General features: G+C 47.2%; 1 protein-coding gene across 3 annotated transcripts; it reads right to left on the bottom strand.

Moving 5' to 3' along the window:
- Positions 1-1,744: 1,744 nt before the first annotated feature.
- On the bottom strand, positions 1,745-7,706 carry Them5 (thioesterase superfamily member 5). Of its 3 annotated transcripts, none has more exons than XM_028857448.2 (6): positions 7,408-7,704; positions 6,317-6,518; positions 4,653-4,791; positions 2,860-2,970; positions 2,460-2,584; positions 1,745-2,145 (listed from the first exon to the last, which is right to left on the bottom strand). In XM_028857448.2, exons 1-6 carry the CDS (start codon positions 7,528-7,530, stop codon positions 2,096-2,098), a joined length of 750 nt encoding a protein of 249 aa, XP_028713281.1. In that variant the 5' UTR covers positions 7,531-7,704; the 3' UTR covers positions 1,745-2,095. The 3 variants fall into 3 exon arrangements, with proteins under 3 accessions (XP_028713281.1, XP_037062755.1, XP_037062756.1); XM_037206861.1 differs by lacking the exon at positions 1,745-2,145 and adding an exon at positions 2,680-2,753 and having other exon boundaries at positions 2,493-2,584; positions 7,408-7,705; XM_037206860.1 differs by lacking the exon at positions 2,460-2,584 and having other exon boundaries at positions 7,408-7,706.
- Between the last annotated feature and the right edge of the window lie 13,765 nt (positions 7,707-21,471).

Raw genomic sequence — 21,471 nt, 5'->3', positions numbered from 1 at the left:
CCTCTTTTCACGTCTCTCTTCTCCTTTCCAGGAATGCCGCCTGGGACCCCCAAGCCAGACAGCACCCCTTCACAGATGCACTCTATACAATTGGTGTACGTCCTGAACTACTTCTATCCCCCAAAGCTCTCATATCTGTGGGTCTGCCTTGCGCAGCCCCTACTGTCTTCAGTTCAGAGCCTTGGAGGGGGTCTCCTACCCAATGCTCTGCCTTTGGTCTTCTCGACTCTTTCCTGGCCCCAGAGTCATCTTTATAAAAAAAATGTTATGCCACCCCTCCCCCACGAGCCCCTTTAAGGCTCCTCTTGCCTACGAGGCAAAGTTCAGCCTCCAGGGTGAGGGTTCTGAATCCTTCGTGGTCTGCACTGGCCCTACTGCAGTCCCTCGGTGTCCTGTCATTCAGTCCTTTGGGGGTCTTGAAATCCCCTGTGCTCTTTCCTACACTGTGCCTCCACTCAGAGTTCCCTCTGCTTGGAAGACCTCACCTTCCCTCCTACCAGTTGGTCCCACTTAACCTTTCCTTGCAGTGCTGGTCCTGGAACCCAGGTCTTATGCATGTTGGGCAAGCATCGAACCACTGGTCTATGTTCCCAGCCCACCAACTGCTGGGGGATGTCTTTCTGTGTGCTGTAAATATATGTTGTTCCCATTGGTTAATAAATAAGCTGCTTTGGCCTATGGCAAGGCAGCTTAGAGGTAGGTGGGAAACCCAGGGAGAGAGACAGGAAAGAGAAAGGCAGAGTCTGGGGCGAGACGCCAGCCTGCTGCCCAAGGAACAACATGCCAGCAGACTGGTAAGCCATGGAACATGTGGCAAAACATAGATTAATAGCAGTGGGTTGATTGAAGATATAAGAGCTAGCTAGCAAGAGGCCTGCCATCGACCACACAGTTTGTAAATAATATTAAGCCTCCGAGTGATTATTTTATAAGCGGCTGCAGGACCTCGGGGCCAGGCAGGACTGGAGAAAACTTCTGACTACAACCAACAGTCTGTCTGTCTGTCTCTCTCTCTCCACATGCATGTGAGTGTGTAGGTCCAAGTGTGTATGTGTGGAGGCTGGGGTTCAACACTGGGTGTGTGTGTGTGTGTGTCTTCTATCACTGTCTACCTTGGTTTTGAGACAGAGTCTCAGACTAAATCTGGAGCTCACTATTTAGGCTAGACTGGCTGGCCCACAAGCCCCAGGAGATGCCCATCTCCACCCTCCTCCCAGCTGGGGTGGAGGTGCTTGTTGCTGCTCTCATTTCCCCCATGGGTTCTGAGGCTCTAAACCCAGGTACGCATACAAGCACCTCACCACTGAGCCACCTCCCCAGCCCTGTTGTTTTAAGACAAGACCTCACTACACAGCATACGATGGTCCAGAACTCAGGGTCCCTCCCCTCCCCCACATCTCACCCTTCCTCCAGCAGGGGTTATAGCCATGTGTCACCACACTACTTAACTTTTGAGTTTCATTCAGCTTAGGCAAAGCTTCTTCTAGATTTTCTTCTTGAGTTCATAGAGCTAAATGGACTTGGCTCTTTTTTTCAGCATACTCTGCTCTTCTGATGGGAACCAGGGAAGGGTGGGATAATTTTGATATGGTGATATGTGCTACATCTCCAGGCCGGTGACCCTGACTTGTATTACAGTTACCAGACACCTCCTTTAGTGCCTGGCACTTGGCAGCAGATCTGTGTCCCCTGTTGGTGCTGGTGGGAAGTGGGCACTGGAAGATTAAAAAAAATATAACTAAAAAACTTTTAAAAATTAATGTATTTTATGTGTATGGATGCTTGGTCTGCATGTAAGATACCATATGCATGACTGGTACTTCATGGAGGCCAGACGATCCCCTGGGACAGGAGTTACAGGTGGTTGTGAGTCACTATGTTGGTGCTGGGAATCAAAGAACAGCCAATGCTCTTTACTGCTGAGCCATCTCTGACCCGTGGACAATTTTGATTCCAATTACAGGTTTTTGGGCTGATGATGGGGTGATAAAAGTGCCTTCTCCCTCATCGGCCACCTGAGTCCTGGGACCCTTATCTGTTAGGTGGTGGTCCCAGGTAGATCGCGTCATTACTGTCAACTCTGCTGAAGGCATAGTCATTGCTGCTGGGATGGCTCTTCTTCCAGCTGCAGCTGAAGGAAAACACCTGCAAGAAAAAAGTGAGCTGAGAGCTGAGAGTCAGGACCGGAGAGCAGGAGCGTGGTGAGGCCAAGGACTGTTTGTTTCAGACTTCCCATCACCTGAAACTGTCCTGAGGTGCAGTTTTCGTAATCCTCACTTAGGAAAACATTTTACTTGTGTTCTCAAAAGTTCTCTTCATCCATGTCTCTAGCAGGGACCCCATCCCACTCCTAAAAGGGCTAGACCCCAGCTTGGGACTAGATCATTAGCTGCTCTTCCCTCCCCTTTGATGTGGGTTGGGTTGTGGCCGGCCCAGCCTGAGGATGAGGATGTCTTTACCAGAGGACTTGGCATAGACAGTCTGCTTGTCTCTGCTCTGGGCGATGCAGGACATGTACAGCTTCTGGTCCTCAATCTTTTCTACTTGAATGTCCAGGACAGCCAGAGAGCCCACGGGGATCAGGCTGGAAGAGGAGGCAATTGAGTTCATTTCCACACTGGCTCCCCACTTTGGCCTCTCTCCTTTTCTCACCCACCTCACCCGCACTCCAGGACTCACAAGCAGCCCTAGGTTCAGGGACTGTTTTGTTGGTTCTTGGTGTTGAATGGCAGAGGTTGATTTCTGACCCAGGACTAGAGAAATGCTTGGTTAGGAAAGGAGCCTTGCAGAGCTTACACAACCCCACGATAAAACAGAGCCCTGACATCAGCCACCGCCCGCCCGAGGATTCACACTTACTTTTTAAACCTGATGTTGAGACTTAGTGTGAATAGTCCTTCTCCAGCCAGATAGGCAGTTTTAGAAAATGTCTCATCCATCATGGCCGCCAGTGACCCTCCGTGGGCAAACCTGGAGTTCAGGATGGGAAGTAAGACTAGGGCTAGGGTTGCTAGATAGACCCCCTCCCTGGGCTGCTTCTCAGCACCGTGGGAGGTACTAAACCTCCCAAGCTTTTCTCTTTCTTCTGAGTGCCCCCAAACGTGGATCCTCCATCTCAGGCAGCCAAACAGGAAAGGCACATGGAGACACATCCTGTGGGCTTCATTAGGTCAAAAGCAACTGAACTTCCCTCCGTTTTGCTTCAGCAAAACGTGTTAACCACTGATACAACTATTTTATTGCACCAATGGAATTTTTTTTCTCACAAATATTAAGAGATCGTTTTCTGATTCATCACCTAATTGCTGGCTGCAGTTGCCACATTTTAGAAGGCATTCAAAGGAGTGGAAAAAAAAAACCCTGAGCTTTTGGACTTAGTCTCTCATGGTTTTGCTTTTTGAGACGTGATCTCACTCTGAAGCTCAGGCTAGATTTGAACTCATGGCAATCCTGCCTCAGCCTCCTGAGTTCTGAGATTGCAGGTGTGAACTACCATGTTTAGCTTGATTTAGTCTTTGAAGCACATAAGCCTGGGCCATCTCTCGCCCTACCAGTCCCTCAGCCGTTGCTGGACCCACAGTTTTGAGGCAGGTCAATTAACTTATGACTTATTAAAGGGCCCGCAAGGTAGGCTTCTGAGCAGCACTCTTTGGAGAACATCAGAACCCACTTCAGTGTGATAGCGCAGACATTTGCTTATGTCAGACCTCATTGCCATTTATGCAAACCGCACTTCACGACAAGGCTTTGTCACCGTTGGTTAAGCGAGGGGAGAATATGCACACGACATAAAACAGATCCGGGCTCTGCACTGAGAGGACCAGTGCCCTTCCTCGTGGACCCAGGCCAGCTGTTCTCGCTGTCTTGCCAAGGCTGCAGTGGGATGCTCAGGCCCTCCCTCCCCTCCTGCTGTAGTGGCATCATACCAGCTGGCTGGACTCCTGGTTCTGCCACTCACTACCTATGTGTTCTTGAACAACCTGCTGAGCCGTTCTGAGCCTTCATTCCCGCCCCCTCCCGCCCCCAGGTATTGTGAATAAAAAGAACGACTATCTCATTGATTAAGTTCCCTAATCTCATGCACACTTCCGGGCACTTGCCTCCATTGCTGTGAAGAGAAAACTGAGTCGGTGCCTAGACCTGCCCTTGCCTCTCTGTGTTCCTTGGCAAAATGCTGATTCTGCAGAGCAGTTCTTAGCTGATGGCAATTCCTTCCCATTTGCTTTGTCTGGGACTCAGTGGATCCTGTCTCTTCTCTGTACTCTCAGTCCACTGACCGGCCTCAGTGCTGGGCCATCTGCTCTGCCTTGTTTTATAGCTTCCACACACCCCGAATGAAATGCAGCTGCATTTCTCTGCACACTGTCTCCTTGGGGATTTCTTTTTCAGAAGGGAAGGAATCCTTGACTTCTTAGGACTTGTATTTATGGAACATTCTGAGGCTTCAATCAGGGGGTTCTTCATACGTGCACAGTGAAGCCTGGAGAAGAAGCTAACTCAGATTGTTCTCACAGGCCTGGCACTGAGAAGATGAAACCTAGTTCCTTGCACCCCATTTTAGGTCTTTAGAGACTCCAGGCCTAGTGGGTGCTGGACCCACCCTGCTGAGCCAAGCCTGTGAGGAATCTACCCTGGCCTGTCTGAGGCCTTACCCTGGTGCCCCCTCCAGGTAGGGGCCTGGCTGGAAAAGACAGACTGACTTCTTCTCAGATGGGTGGAAAAAGATGACATATTCATAGCCTTGTCCTTCCAGTTGGATGCATCTGGTAAAGATGCGCCAGTCCTGTTTGTCTGGGGGAGAGAGGACAGTTTTGAAGCAGAGATACCTCAGGGTATGGGGACTTGTCAGGACACAGCATCATGAGCTTAACAGGGACAAGGGGGAGGACCAGACACCCCAGCTCTGTTGTTAGGGAGCCTTTTTACAGGGGAGGAGGGAACAAAACATGCTCCTTGTCCCTTGTCTTCTGAGAGCCTGTGCCCTGGGGAACAAACACTCATAAAGTGCATGACTAGGCAAGCATTCTACCAACTGAGCTGTCTCCTCAGTCTGGAAATAACAAAAAATGTTTTTTCTCAAGACAGATTTTCTCTGGGTAGCTCTAGACTTGGAACTCACCCTGTACACCAGGCTGGCTTTGAACTTACACCACCACCTGCCTCTGCTGGGACTAAGGGTGTGCACCACTGTGCCTGGCCTGGTGCCTCTGCTTGGCCTGTACCATGAGTTCAAAGGTCACCTACAAGTTATGTCGTCCATTCCTCGCTGAGGAGCAACCACATGTATGAATGAAAAAAAAAAAAAAAGAATGAAAGAAAGCACAGACTGACAGACAGACACACAGAGACAGAGAGGGGGACAGGGTAAAGGTGGCAGCTCTGTCAGTCAAATCCGCTGTGTGTCTCCATCTCACCTAGCCGAGCAGAGGTGTCGTGCTGAGGCCTGCAGGAGGTAAGGGATGCCCCAAGGTTGTCACAAGGCTGGGAAGGCAGGGCTGGGACAAAGCTTAGCGGAGGGAAGAGCCATTGGTGAGAAACCAGAAAGAGCAGGGTCCTGTGCTGGCAGCCCTCCAGCTGGGCTGCGGCTGGGAGCAAAGGTGCCACTTGGGTGTGCTCCCCTTTAGAGAGAAGGAAAGGAGCCAGGCTGACAAACCTGTGTAGACATGCTTCCCATCCACAGCTGCTCTGCAGGAGGGGAGGGGGAGACAGCAGCGAGAGCCTCCAGTCTGTGGGGCGCCTGAATGTCCTTCCTGAATGTCTCAACATTTTTTATTGTACTAATTCTTGGGGAATTTCATACAATTTATTTTGATAATATTTACCCTCTTCCCTTTGGAGAAAAAGTTCTTCCTGTGTAGTCTTGGGTGGCTTTGCAGACCAGGCTGGCTTCAAATTCACCTCATATTCACCTGCCTCTGCCTTCTGAGTGCTGGAATTTGTGTGCCATGACTAGCCTTCCTGAATGTTTTCAAACCAGAGAAAGGCGGCAGGCTGAACTGACGGAGTGTTTCAGGCAGGGTCCCCCACTGTGGGTAGAGGAGTGTGTGTGTGTATGTGTGTGTGTGTGTGTGTGTGTGTGTGTGTGTGTAGGTGTGTATATGTGTGCAGAGGAGTGTGTGTGTGTGTGTAGGTGTGCATGTATGGATGGAGTTGTGTGTATAGGTGTGTATGTGTGGGTGGGAGTGTGTGTGTGCAGGGGGATGGGCAGAGGTGTGTGGGGTAATGAAGGAGGTGTATGGGTGGGTGAAGGTGTGTGTGTGTGTGTGTGTGTGTGTGTGTGTGTGCACATTCTGGATACTTTCAGACCTGGTCTTACCTGAGGCAGCTACCAGCCCGGATGGGAGCTTAAGCCCCTGGATATGTTCTCTGTTGGACTTGAAGGAGGGTAGTTTGATCCACCTGTCTGACTTGGTTTTCTCCAGAAATTCTTGGTACAGGCTCAGCATATCTGGATTCCAGCTGGCATTGGGAAGGGCATAATCCTTTAAATCTGTGTTCTCTGGACAGAATCTTGCAACCTAAGCAAGAAAAATCAGGATGGCACGATGACATCTTGGAAGGTGGGGATCGTTCTTGGGCTGTGGGACCATCATTTAGTCTGTTTCTGGGTTTGGGGCTTTTCAGTCCTGTCTGCTGGAGTGTTACCCAAAGAAAGAGCCCATCTTTCTCATAAGGGGTTTGGAGACACCTGAGTATGAGTGGCCTAGGGGTGTTAAACAGCAAAAAAGTGGAGACGTCGGGGATGGGATGGGATGGGGATGGGATGGGGACTAGCCATCCCACGCTCATTGTGCAGAGGTGCAGCGCTGTTACTGTGAGTAGTTCCTTGAAATGGAGGACCGCTACTATTAGTCCCCTTGAACAGGTGGGGACACTGGGGGACTATGATTAAGTTTATTACACTTGGGAGAGAGACAGACAGACACTGTTTCACTGAGGGGTAAGCCTGCAATTGGTGAGAGATGTTTATTAACCCTTCACTGCAGGAGCTAGTGGCTTATGGGCCTGTCTGGTAGCTCCTCTGAGATGCTTTCAGGCCCCGAAGAAGTGCAATACCACGGTCAGAGTCAGGGGCAACGTGGCCACCTGCCACATGTCAGTCATTAGTCACTTCTGTGGGTAATGAGCTTCTGATTGACAAACCCACAGATGGGCTTTTGTCTGGGGATACCTCACTTAGCTGTTGCAGTGTGCACCCTATAAGAGATTTGCTGGTGGCCACACAGGATTTATCCTACTAGATTTCATTTGGGATATGGCTAAATAAGTACCCCAAAGCATTTTCCCTTTGCCAAACCAAACAGCTCTGTATCAGCCCAGGAATAAGGCAGGAAAAGAGGATTTAGGGTGCTCGAGCCCCAGACCCTTAGAGAGGAAGGGAGCTCATCTGACTCTTTGCGAACTTACCAGGGAGTCTGTGGAGGATCCGAATGCTGAGGCCTGGTGGAGTCCAGGCAGGAGATGGGGGTTTCTCTGGAGAGCTTTGTGGTGGACAAGTCTTGCCACCCTCTGGAAGCCTATCCTCATCATGGCTGCGTGCTGGGATCCTGGCTTTGCTTGGATAGATAGATACAGGCTGACTCCGGAGGACAGATGAACATCAGACAGCCTTGCTGGGATGATGGTGAAACAGCTTCCCTCCAGGTTCTCCTGACTCAGGCAGGCTTTCTTCTAGCAGGGACCTCCCACTGAAGAGAGGGTGACTGTGCAAGAGTGGCCTGGGCTGGTACCACACCCACAGGCTTGGGGCCTTGAGCTGGTCCCAGAGCCCTGCCCAGTGCTGGGGAGGGGTACTTGCTGCTTGAGCGTGAATGGGCAGGAGGACTGGCCTGTGCACAAACAAGTAGTGTGGGATACACAGGGACTAAGAGAGCGGCCCTAGGTTTCTGGGGGCAGAAGTCAAGAAAATCTCCAGAAAGATCAGTTTGCTGTGTTAGAATCCAGATTGGATGGCAGCCCAAGCCACAGTACCTGCAGCAGCCCGTCCCCACCTACAGATACTGACAGGTACCCTATGGAGAGCACTGTCTGTGACTCTCTAGATGACAGACTCCCAGGCACCCAGATTTCTCACCTGGGGGAAATCTGCAGGCTCCAGCACATCCAAAGGCTACGCATGGCAGCAAACCCTGCTCCCCATTCTCCTTCCCTGATGCTTGTTGGGAAGTCAGAGGACCTGGGTACCGTCTCATGCTGTGAATGCTTCTTCTTCCTCAGAGGCCTGAGGAAGGGACCCCACTTCTGCCTCCTGGGCCCGATTCTACTTCCAAGAAGAAGAGATCTGCCACACTGTCTGTCCCTGAACTCTCCTCAGATCCCTACCATTCTGTTTCTGTCAGTCTGTCCATGGCAAATGATGCTTCTAACAAACAGTCTGTCTCACTGTTCCTCTTGAATGCCACTTCTGAGACCTTTCACATCTGTCCCTCAGTGGGAGAGTGTTGGTGGAGCATTTGTAGCATGTGCTCTGTGGCATGATTTTGAAAGCTCTGATATGGTCTGGGGACTCAAAAAACAAAGAAACAAACAAAAACACAACAACCAGCGAAGTCAGCTCACAGCCTTAAGCACCTTCCTCTGTGTCCCAGGCAAGAGTTAGCACAGGGGGGCGACTGCTTGCTGGTCCTTGGCTAGTGATAGGAGTTGGTGGGGGACTAGTGGGTGGTACAGGAGATCGCCGGGGGGAAGCTGCTTAACAAGGGACCTTGTGTGCCCTGGAACTCCAGGGAAGGGGTGAAGGTAGCAGGCAGTGCTGGGAATGAGGTGGGGTAGGCAGTGGAGGCATTGCCAGGTACAGGTGCTGTAGGGAGCCCACCAGAGATGACCACTCAGACTCAGTTTATAGCCAGTTGAAAGTCTTTATTCCAGCTGTCTGGGACCACACAGGTATTTGGGGACCCAAGTGTGGCTTCCAGCATTTACACCAAGGGGAATTTAAAGGTAAAAACCACATCCTTGTATCTTGCTGAGCAGCTGCAGGGGGAGGTTTGCACAAGCAAGCAACTCAACAGAAGATAAGTTATCTGGGACATCTTGGTCTTGGGTCCTAGAATGGAGTTGGGTCATTTTCCCTGGGGATTCTCTATCAAGGAGATCAAATTCTTGTTAAACCTGAAATGGCCTCAGCAAAAGTACAAGCTGGAGGAGCCTCTGCACTGCCTTGCCATCACACAAGCTCGCCCAGACGCTTTGGTGGTTTATGTGAGTGCGAACAGACTAGGAGTGAGAGGGACTCCTTGTAGGCAGGCAGATAAGGAGAGGGCCCGTGGCTAGGTTATAAAGGGGTGAATTTCCAAGATGGTTGGTTTCTTCCTCATCTTCTTGACTTGGGACAAAAGCCTGGCAGCTTAAACAAAAGGCCTTCTAGGCCTCTGTTTTCCACCAATCCCTGGTGATGAGCTGGCTCAACAAGTTCAAGGCTGGGCCAGGACACGCTGCAGTTGCAGCCAAGCAACCATCCTATCTGTCTTCAAACTGATCAGCCCTAAATTAAAGGAGTAAAATTCTTCAGAGGCTTTTCAACCCCCACCCCAGCCTGTAGTTGGAAGTTTTTCTATGTCCTGCCCAGTCCCGCAGCCGCTCAGACCCAAATAAACATATAGAGGCTTATATTATTTTCAAACACTGGCCATGGCAGGCTTCTTGCTAGCTAGCTCTCATGTCTTAAATTAACCCATTTCTATAAATCTATACCTTGCCATGTGGCTTGTGGCTTGCGGGTACTTTACATCTTGCTTCTCCTGGCAGCAGCTGGCATCTTTTTCCTCTCTGCCTTTTTTTCTTCCTGTTTCTCTCTTCAATTTCCCACCTAGCTATAACCTGACTTGCCATAGGCCAAATGGCTTTATTTATCAACCAATCAGAGCAACACATATTCATAGCGTACAGAAAGACATCCCACAGCACCAGCACATAAGAGACCTTTGCTTTCTTTCTACTCCTGTTTTTCCTTTTTGGGTTGGGAATGTCCACTATGTGCCTGTCCCACCACTGTATATTGGAAGTATATTGCTTGGATTTTGAATTTTACAGGGGCTCACAGTTCTTGATCTGCTTTGCAGAGGCTCTTTTTTTTTTTTCCTGTATGTCTGCTGTGTGTTCCTGTTTATTCACTCCCAATAGACACTTCTTTTCTACTGCTGATTTTGTCTGCTGATGTCCAAGGTATTTAAGAGTTTTCTGCAGCCACATGCTGTTCCTGCTGTGGGATGGTCTGTATGGCAAATGTGTTGCTCTGATTGGTCCATAAATAAAACACTGATTGGCCAGTGGCTAGGCAGGAAGTATAGGCAGGACTAACAGAGAGGAGAAAAGAAAGAACAGGAAGGCAGAAGGAGTCACTGCCAGCCGCCGCCAGGACAAGCCGCATGTGACGATGCCGATAAACCACAAGCCATGTGGCAAGATATAGATTTGTGGAAATGGATTAATTTAAGCTATAAGAACAGTTAACAAGAAGCCTGCCACGGCCATACAGTTTGTAAGCAATATAAGTCTCTGTGTTTACTTGGTTGGGTCTGAGCGGTTGTGGGACTGGTGGGTGACAAAGATTTGTCCTGACTGTGGGCCAGGCAGGAAAACTCTAGCTACATGTTCCCCATCCAAATTTTTTCTGACTTTTAATTCTTTAACTGGCAGAGAAAATGAACCCTATCAAGACTCCTAGACCATATGAAATATTCAATCAATGCCTACAAAGTTGTGAATTTTTTTTGTGGTATTGTGTTTTCTATTGATTTAAAACCACTTTCTTCTCTTCTCCCTCCTTTCCTCTCTCCTTTCCTTCCTCCCCCTCTTTCTTTTATTCTTGAGACAAGGTCTCGCTATATACCCTAGGTTGGCTTTGAACTCATGATCCTCTTGCTATAGCTTCCTGAGAGCTAGGATAATGGGTATGTACTAACAGAGAACCTCCCCAGCAAAACCTCCTGCTTTCAACAGAAACGTCTGGTTTTAAACTTCTGAAAATAAAGCATATTCTAAAAAACGAAACTGTTCAAAGATAGGGTAATGGTGATGCTATTTTGGCAGGTCCTGAAAGATCAAAGTGATTTAGTATGGATGGTAAAGGTTTGTCTCATTACCAAACAGTGCCATTTTATCAGCCACACAAAATACCAACCATGGAGATAATGGATTCAAGAAAGAGTTCACTTGTAGCTAGAGTTTTCCTGCCTTGCCCACAGTCAGGACAAATCTTTGTCACCCGCCAGTCCCACAGCCGCTCAGACCCAACCAAGTAAACACAGAGACTTATATTGCTTACAAACTGTATGGCCGTGGCAGGCTTCTTGCTAACTCTTCTTATAGCTTAAATTAATCCATTTCCATAAGTCTATACCTTGCCACGTGGCTGGTGGCTGGCTGGTGGCTTGCTGGCGTCTTCACATGCTGCTGGTCATGGCAGCGGCTGCAGTGTCTCTCCGCCTCCGCCTTCTGCTTCCCAGAATTCTCCTCTCTCCTTGTCCCACCTACTTCCTGCCTGGCCACTGGCCAACCAGTGTTTTATTTATTGACCAATCAGAGCAATTTGACATACAGACCGTCCCACAGCATTCACTTGAATGTATCCAACAGGATTTAATGTCTGCCCTGATGGATTTGGTCTTCTTTTAGTCCTATCTCTCTTGCTATTCCTATTTTTCCTTTGGAATGAGAATGTTCACTATGTGCCTATCTCACCATTGTATATTGGAGGTATATAGGGTATATAGGTTTTTCTTTGTCTTGAATCTCAGAAAAGATGTTGGACTTGAACTTTGAGCAATGTTGGGATTACTAAGACTTGGGGGATTCTTAGAAGTCTTTGAACAAATTTTGCATTGTCAAATGGCCTTGAAACTTTGGGAGCCAGTAATGAAATGTCATAGTTTGAGTGGAATACTCATGCATTGAAGGCTTGGTCCCATTGCAGCAACATTTAATGGTGGTGCCTTTGGGAAAGGAATTGGATCTGTGCATTAACTGACAGGTGGATTCATAACTTGAGAAGGATTGGAAGGACATGGCATTTAGGAGGTGGGACCTAATTGTAGGAAGTGGGTCCTTGTTGCTACATTCTGAGGGCCATATCTTGTTCCCGGCCTCTTAAGTTCTCTTTTTCTGCATGAGGTGAGCAGGCTGTCTCCATCACACCTTTGCCTTTCCACAGATCTATAAACAATGGAATTAGCTAACACAGCATAAAACTTCTGAAACCATGAACCAGAATAGACCTTCCCTCCTTTAAGCTGATTTTTCATTGGTGGTTTGTCAGTGATGAAAGTCTGGTTAAATATAATTTCAGGTATTTGCATAATTATGCTTACATAACTTTGTTCTCTGCCTTGCCACATGCCTGGTGCTATTCACTTTCTTGTGTAACTTCTGTTTTACTTGAGTTGATAATTACTAAGGTTTGGCAGGCATGTGGTACAGGGGAATATAGGGGACCAGAGGAGCCAAATAGTTGAGGTGACCAATCTCCATTTCCTAGCTGGGAAGGAAGAATATTCAGGATGGAGACAATAAATCCTCTGGTGACATCTGAGATATTTGAAGAACAAATTTAGTGGGATCCGGACATGCACAATGGAGATAACTCAAAAGGTATCTATCTAGAGAGAGGAGGCTCTGAGTCAGAAGGTAGGAGAAGAGAAGAGCCGTGGAAAGTTATCTCAGAGGAGGGAGACTAGGCCCATAGGAAGTCACCTGCCCACTCTGTGCTTCTTTGTTTCCATCTACAGCTACACACATGAGTGCATTCTGTAAACTGGGGCACTTCTTAGGGTTTTGCGGGCAGCTGTCCAGGGAGGCGGAGAGGTGGTTGGCTAATGAATGCTTTGAACGGTTCAGACCCTTCTCCATCTATAAGAATTTTGTTTCATGAAAAACAAAGAAAACCCAGGTCAGAGTAAAGAAAGCCTGCGCTTTGACCTCTTTGGGAAAGCAAGTAGAAAAAGTGAACTCAGCAATGGGGTTGACACAACTTCACACTTCATCAAATTCGATTCAGTTTGTTACCCTGCCTGGTTTGTGCCCAGTTGGGGGCTCAAAGGTGACTTGAGTTTTGTGACTTTTTTTTACAAGCACATCCTGGGCCTGGTCGTTCCACGATGACCCGGCAGTGGTACACTGAGGCATGTTTAATGATCTGCTCTGGAGTTAGGGATAAGCAGGTAGTGACGGTGAAGTCTGATTTGTAGATTTGCCAATTTCTGTGGTGCAAAAATTCCCTCCATGGCTGATTCTAAGTCAGTGTCGCAGCTGTGCGTCCAGTCAGCAGTGTGCACCGTCATCTCTGGTGAGTGGCAGGAACTTGCTGTTGGCAGGTCACGGTGTGAGCCATGGAAGTGAAGCAACTGCATTCATCAAGGTCTTATCGGGTTCAGTAGATTAACCTTTGCCCCAGATGTCACTTCCACTGCAGTATGCTTTGGATTCTTGTCTCTCCAGGGGTGACCGAATTCATTTTGTTGCCCCTCAAACAAATGTACAGGACATTAAATCAGCAAGAATAAACAGAAAAAATTATCAACATTTCTAGAAATCTTGCCAAGTCTACTTCATCTTGGGTGGCTGGGAAAGCCCCTCTGAGGTAAGTCCAAACACGTGACAGTGTTCCTCTGATGTGGGCTGGCTCTTTGCTGTGATGTGGGATTCTAAGCACTCTGGAGAGATTTTGTCTGGGATGATTCCCTATCTAGCCTTTGAGGATGAGGAATGAACTTCCCAGACGCCTTTCCTAGGTAAGCATCCTATCCCCTGAGCTACACTCGCAGCCCAGAAACCAGTCCTGAGTTCAAAACCCCACTGAATGTGTGTTCCTGAAGTTTTATCATGAGGCATCTTGTAAGGGTCTGGGATAGCTCATTTTCCTCTCAGCCTATAGCTGGTTGCCATGCTCATGCCAAGACTGGCCCACTCTTACACTGGTGGTCTTATGCTTTCTTCTGGGCTATGGATCTGAGGCCAGCTGGGCCAAAGTAGTTGTGCATTATAAAATTGGTGGGCTCCCACAAATGCCACCACAGTGGCCTAGTTCCCTCCAGGAGACATAACAGCAGACTATAGACCCAGGTATCAATTCTGTGAATGTTTAAAGGACACTCTCAGCTCTGGGTGCTTGCTCAGGTCAAGATCAAATGTGAGAAATGGACTCCTTTATGTTTTTGGCCCAAACTGAAGAGACATCTATTTTCAGTCTTCAGTCTTCCCCATGGTACTCCTAGAACTTTTACAGAAGGGATAGAACCGTGCTTAGGAAACACCCTCTATAGACTGAGCTGTGTCTCCATGAACTGAGCTGGGAGATAAGTTGCAATTCAGCCTTTTGTTTTTGTTTGCTTTCCTAGTTGCATCCTTCTGGCACCAGAGGTTTGGTGGTATCTTTTCCAATTCTGTGAAACGCTCAGAGGTTGGCATGGTGCCATCTGTGTCACAAAATGTTTTGATGACAGGTAAGATGTCCGAAGATCCACCACTTACCATTCTAAGAACACGCCAATGGGAATTCAGCAGCTTTGGGATACCAAAACAAAACAAAACAAAACAAAGTATCAACATGGGCGAATACAGCAGGAAAAGATCCCTTTGTTTGAGTAGATCATTTCTTCTAAGGAGCAGTGTTGGGCTTGGTAGTGAGTAGGAGGCGCAATCTTATTTAGCTCCCTGTCGTCCACAGTCATCCTCCATGAGACCTCATCTTCCTCATTCTGCAGCAGTTCTGTGGAGCTGCTCGGCATCTTTCTGACTCAAGATCTTGAAGAACTTGGCAGCTTGCACTGCTTATCTAAGCCCGAGGCTAAGAAGGAGGGGCTAAGGAGGAGGGAAGCCTGCTCCTACCTGCTCCTTCTTGACACACCCACAGTACTCACCACACCTGTGCCAGCTCCTATTCCCTCATAAAACCACCAGACACTTTAGTTGCAGGAGATTTTTTTTTTTTCCAAGAAAGGAATTCTCTATGTAGCCCTGGCTGTCCTGGAACTGGCCTAGGTTCCAACTGTAGATAGACCAGGTTTGCCTAGATCTGCTTGCCTCTGCCTCCCGAGTTCTGGGATTTAAGGCGTGAGTCACCACCACCCAGTGGAGATTCTTATAACACTAGAAATACGTAAATTCATTTTTTAAACTTAATTTTAAACTCTACTTAATTTTCTAGCCTTGTAAATTGCATCCTTTGAGTAATGAGGAGCATGTATATAGCCACTGTGAAGAAACTCAAGAGTGTCTCTCTTTCCAATGGTGCTGTGGTTTGAATGAGAATGGCCCCCATAGGCTCATATGTTTGCAGTCCCCAGTTAGTGGAACTGCTTGGGAAGTATTAGGAGGTGTGTCACTGGGGATGGGCTTTGAGGTTTCAAAAGCCTAGGTCAGTGTCTGTCTCTCTGCCTGCTACCTGCAGATCAGGATGCAAAACTCTCAGCTACTGCTCTACTGCCATGCTTATCTGCTTTCCACCATGATGACTGAGGACAAACTCTCTAAAGGAGTAAGAAAGCCTCCAATTAAATGCTTTCTTTTATAAGAGTTGCCTTGGTCATGGTGTCTCTTCACAGCAATAGAACATTGATTAAGATAAATGCCCATACTGCAGTGTAAAGTCTAAATGTATACTCTTTCTTATATTTTGAATTCAAAGATTATAAATTCATATATGTTATGGTTGTTAACTTGTGTGTTTGTGGGACTCCCAAGAGTGGGAGTGGGGGTGTCTTTGACTCTTTCGCCTTCTCTTGGGACCCTTTCCCCTCCTACTGGGCTACTTCATTCTGCCTTGATGTAAGGGTTTGTGCCTAGTTTTATTGTAACTTGTTATGCTTTATTGGGTTGATATCCCTGGGAAGTCTGCTTTTTTCTGAAGGGAAATAGAGGAGGAGTGGATCTGAGGGAGAGTGGAGATGGAGGTGGGGCTGGGAGGAGTGGAGGGAGAGGAAACTGTGGTTGGCATGTATTGTATGAGAGAAATAATAATAATAATAATAATAATAATAATAATAATAATAAATTGAAGTGTGATTAAAATTCATTGGGAGGAAGGGTGCCCAGGTCTCATGCAGTCAGTACAAAGGGTTTGATAAGGTCAAAGCCAGGGCCTGCTAGACACTGAGGCATGCCCAGGCCCATGGTTCTGAGGGAAAAGGAAGACAACACGATCTTGGTGGGTTAACTCAAGTGGCTGAACTTCTAGGAACAATTTCTTTAATGACAGCAAGATGTGAGATAAGTTTTCATTGAAGAGAAAGAAGTTTATAAAAACTTTTCTATGAAGGTTTCTTTTTTAGTTAGGATTACTATTGCTAGGATGAAACAACATAGACAAGTTGGGGAGGGGGGAGCTTACAATTCCTCATCACTTTTCACTATTGAAGGAAGTCAGGACAGGATCTCTAACAGGGCAGGAACCTGGAGGCAGGAGCTGATGCAGGGACCATGAAGGGTGCTGCTTACTGGCTTGCTCTCCATTGTTGAGTACTTGTACTCACAGAGAAGCATTAAGGAAACCAGGAACATTAATCATACAAGGAAGTCTCCTCAAAGGAGGAGATAAGTGTTGGTTTTAAATGCAGTGCTTTTACTCTGAGAGGAAAGGTCATGAGGTCTGACAAAATCCAGTATCAGAGCTTTATTAGGAGGAGGTGGGGGCAGAAGAGAGTGACCAGGCCTGTGAAAGACATGTGTGGAGAGAGAGAGAGAGAGAGAGAAGAGAGCAGAAGAGAGGGGAGGAGTCTGTGACGGGCTTTTTAAGGATTCCCCTGCACATGCACATGTGGGTTTATGGAGCTACTGTAAGGATTATATCCTTAATTACATCACCAGCCTGTGACGGCGTCCCAGCCTAAAAAGCGGGCATGCCCTCTCTGTGTTCTTTTCTCCAGCACTCTCTCCTTCCACAACCCCCCTCTGCATGGTCCTCTAGACCAAGCTCTAGAAAGGTAACCATGGCTTGTGATTTTTCCGCCAACCAGCACTCTCCTCCGTCGGCATGGCTGCTGCGGGTGCTGCCGCTTAACCAACAGCTACTCCACACATTCACAGATTGAGTGACCATGCTGTGTCACTTGGCTACTGAACTGCACATGTGTAGTCGTATAGCTGGAAAGGTGGCCGGAATCCCAACAATAACAATGAAGTACCTGCATTCTATCCAGAAAGCTGAGAGTGGATTTTAATGACTTGATGACCATTTTGCTATTCGTGGAGGCAGACCTCAGCCACCTTTTGCTATAGTCAGGCCTCACCCAAATTCCCCAGAATGATTATCCCAGACTCCTCCCTCCCTAGACCATTACCCATCCTTAGAGGAGATGTCACATGCACTTTACGACCTGCTGACCTCTATGCTATCAGAGACTACATTAGATTCCAAGCCTTTTAGCTTGTAGAAGCCACCCCCATGGTCTCATGTACTTTGTAAAGAGTTTCTAGGTAGAGACACCTTAAGCTTAATTGTACACCTGGAATTCCACAGATTAGACTGATTGTTGCCTGGAAACCTTTCCCAAATTGTACTGTGTTTTAAAGATGCTGACAGTGAAATGCCTGGCATTAGACTCCGTGAGGTCTGATCCAGGTTGAAAAAGTCAATCTGCACCATATTTTCATTCTCATCTCTTCATGCTGTTTGCTTCCCTGTATGATACCTGCAGGGACCCCCACCCTCCATGGCTTGCTCAGCCTGCTTTCTTGTAGAACCCATGTGTTAGGATCCTGCCCTCCCTCTTCCGGGTTCTGGTGTCTTACATCATCAGTGGGCGGGGCTACTGTGTACCTGCCACGTGGTCATGAAATCCCCGCCTTAAAAAGCAGACTCGGACACTGCCGCCCCCCCTTTTCTGTGTTTCCTCTCTGCACTCTCTCTCTGCTCCACCATCTTCCTTTCTCTCCAGGCCTGGCTTCTTTCTAATAAAGCTCTTTCTAACTCTGGTAGTTGTGGCCACGGCCCATGACTTTTCTGCCGGTAACCAGCGCCATATACCTATCACCATGAACACCAGCCCAGGGGTGGCACCACTGACAATGGACTGGGACTTCTCCCAACCACCACTAATTAAGAAAATGCCCTACATACAGGCTTGTCTCCAGCCTGACTTTATGGAGGCATTCTCTCAGTTGAGTCTCCCTCCTCTCCAGTACTCTAGCTTGTGTCAGGTTGACATAAAACTAGTCAGTGTTGGGGGGCCCAAAACAGCTTGACCACATAGCTGCCCTGACATACTTAGAGGCAACACCCAGACCCAGGAAAAGCCATAAGCTGACCCCACCCAGGGCGGCCTACATCTAAGGGGAAGTACCTGACATCCCAAACATTCCAACCATTAGATAAGGTTAGATAAGATGGTTAGATGTTCCTGAGTCTAGTACACACCTATTTTCTGTTTTACAGATACCCCTAGACAAATGTCAGCCACTCAGGTTACTGAACCCTGGAAATCCTCTCACCCCAGCCTTTGCTATGATAAAAACTCTACCCCGCATAGGCTCAGGGCTTTCTGCTCTCACCAGTTGTGTTTGGACAGAGAGACCAAGCTCGGAGCTTGAAAATAAAGGCTCTTTGCTTTTACATATGGGATTCAGTCTCCGTGGTGGTCTTTTGGGAGTCCCCGCGATCTGGGCATAACACCAGCACAGTCCTACTAACTCTTCACAGCCCGTGCCCACCTTCTCACCCTCCCCCTATACTGAAACTAATCTGCTCATACAGAAAATGCAATCTTTTACTTTGTAGCTCACTAGCAAAATTATAGGCACTCTTAAGTAGCCCCATTGTCTGCACGCTCACCACATATTGTTGTCTGTTATACATCAATTTGAGCAGACTTTCACGACTATTCTAAAGTCAATCCCCCAAGTGACCATTTCCCCCAGACTTCATTCAAGGGTGAATCTTCAGCTAGTTTCTAAAAACCTTTAGTTAGTGTCCATGGCTATGGATGACTGACCTATGAATCATTCTATATATTATACTGATTGCAATTTTTTTAGCACTGAAAGCACAGAATAAAACTTTGCTGCTTCTGCTCTCATATGACACACTATGTCAAATACTTAGGTTTCTAATTGAAAAGAAAAAAAATCTATCTTCCTAAACTGAGGCTTTTCATGGCAATTTTGTCATAAAAAGAGATTTCTGTCTGTTATAAACCCTTGAAAATCAGGAATTCTTCTAGAAGCATTCAAAGATCCTTAGTGTTTAGAATGCTTAATGTTTAGAATGGGTGAGAAGTGATTTGATTAGTAAATGTTTATGGATGCTGGGCTGGGTTTTGCACCCTGTGAGGCCATGGGTTGGAGTGATTAGAAGAGTAAAGGTACATGGATGTTGGGGTTGGGTGTAGCACGCTGTGAGGTCATGGGTTGGGTAGTAAGAGATAAGACTAGTAAATGTATAATGGTAGCTGAATTTAGCACAGAATAGAGATGGGCATGGTTATATCTTTATTTTTACAAGAAGATATTACTGGAATATGTGTCTACAGGAATAATAATGGTTACCAAAAAGGTTTTTTTGTTTTGTTTTGTTTTTGAGGCAGGATTTCTGTGTTGTCCTGACTATCTTGAAACTCACTCTGTACATCATTCTGGCCTCAAATTCAGAGATCTGCCTGCCTCTGCAGCTCAAGTGCTGGGATAAAAGTTTTTTTTTTTTTTTTTTTTTTTTTTTTTTTTTTTTTTTTTTTTTTTTCTGGATAAAGGTGTGAGGTCAAAGAAGATTTTTTTAAAGGGACAAAATAAGCTTGAATTAACTCTTCAATGTAAGCTATGCCGTAATAGTCGGTCATGAACTACAGTGGCACCAGCTGGCATCTCTCCCTTATAAACTCACCAACTTTGTTTCAGGCTTTAAAGCTGTCTAGAGGCTTGTAATCCCTGCCATTAGTGTTCTGTCAAGTTTTTCACTTCCAACTCTACCTCAACACAAATCCTGCTGTGTTCTGTATCTGTGTTCAAGTGACTGAGACAGACTCCCTTGTCTGTTTTTTTTTCTTTCTTTCCTTTTTTTTTTTTTTTAAATCCCCTCCCAATGGTGATGGTTTTAGCCCTTTACAAGACTTACATGTCAAGTCTAAAGCATTCCTATCTGTCAGAACTGTTGGTTAAGCCGAGACGCTGCCCCTTGTGGCTGGTCGCCGCCCGCGGCAGACATGCCGGCAGAGCAGCATGCTGATTAAAAGAATCATAGCCATGGCTACCTTTTTAGAGCTTTATTGGGGCGGGGGGGGGGGGGGAGAGAGAGACAGAGAGACAGAAACAGAGAACGGGGGGAGGGAGAGAGGGGAGCCGACGGGAGGAAGGAGCGGAGAGGAGAGGGGACAGAGAGAGCCCACAGAGGGCTCACCCTCTTTTTAGGCTGGGAAGCCGGCGAAGGCTGATGACGTAATTAAGGATCAAATCCTTACATCCCAGACTTTCCCTTATTATAAAAAAGCAGGTAGATGGGATTAGGGGCGTTGTTCCTCTCAAAAACTGCTTCCAGCTGACTTTTGGACGTTGGTTGGCTCTGGGGGGAATGGAGAAGGGGAGTTTTCCGAGGTATACAGGCGTTGTGGGATGCTGTCTGTCATCTGTTTGCTCTGGAGACATGTATCCCTCTTGGCTGTGGCTGGGAACTGTCTGTTTGACAAGATGCTGGTGACACAGAAAAAAACTTAGATAAAAGGATCATTATTATTTTTGGAGTTGGCTTTTAGCTGAGGTAGATCTGGCCTGCCCCTATGGATTTTGAAACATGTTAAGCTTTATCAGAGACAGATTATTTTAAAGCACCTGTTTCCTTTATTAGTTTGGCATCCAGGAGACAGGTGATCAATTGTTAAAAGCATCTCACAGTAATAGATGTTTATATTAAAGTCTTTTTGTAGCACCAGATGCTTTTGGGCCTGGGGGTGTAAATACCTTTTAGCTGTTACAGTTTCTTATTTGATGATCTCTGGACTCCGTTTCTGTTGTGGTCCTGTACCATTAGCTGAACAGTGAGTTAGAACAGGGAACTGGGAAGAGAAAAGCATGTGGTACATGAGAATTTATTTATTTTTTTAATTAGGGACAAGGCAAAGATCAGGGCCCTGTCTGTATGCACGTGAGAAGCACAGGCAGTGGATCTGGAGTGAAGCAATGAGCTCTCATTTTAGGTGGAAATCTTTTTTCATTAAGTAACTCTGAAGGTGCAATTAAATCTGGTGAGGTGGTAAGGCTGTCCTCTGTACCTGACAATAAAGGAGAGGTGGCATCCCAAAACTCCCAGGACTGAGTTAGTGGCTCTGGTGTCCAAAAGGAAAGAAACGGATCGCTTCCCTGCTGCGTTCTGGGTTCCCTGCCATGTCTGTAGCCAAGCCTAGGTCTGCTGGAGGTCTTAGCTTGATGTACCCATGCATCTTGGTGCCTGGGGGCAGCCAGCTGACTCTCTTTCTAGGCGGCACTTTTTTTTTGTTTTTCGAGACAGGGTTTCTCTGTGTAGCTTTGCGCCTTTCCTGGAACTCACTTAATAGC

This window comes from Peromyscus leucopus, chromosome 6, assembly GCF_004664715.2.
Source record: "Peromyscus leucopus breed LL Stock chromosome 6, UCI_PerLeu_2.1, whole genome shotgun sequence".
Lineage (NCBI taxonomy): Eukaryota > Metazoa > Chordata > Mammalia > Rodentia > Cricetidae > Peromyscus > Peromyscus leucopus.
Note: the sequence above shows the minus strand (reverse complement) of the source record. Positions and strands in the feature narration are given on the sequence as shown.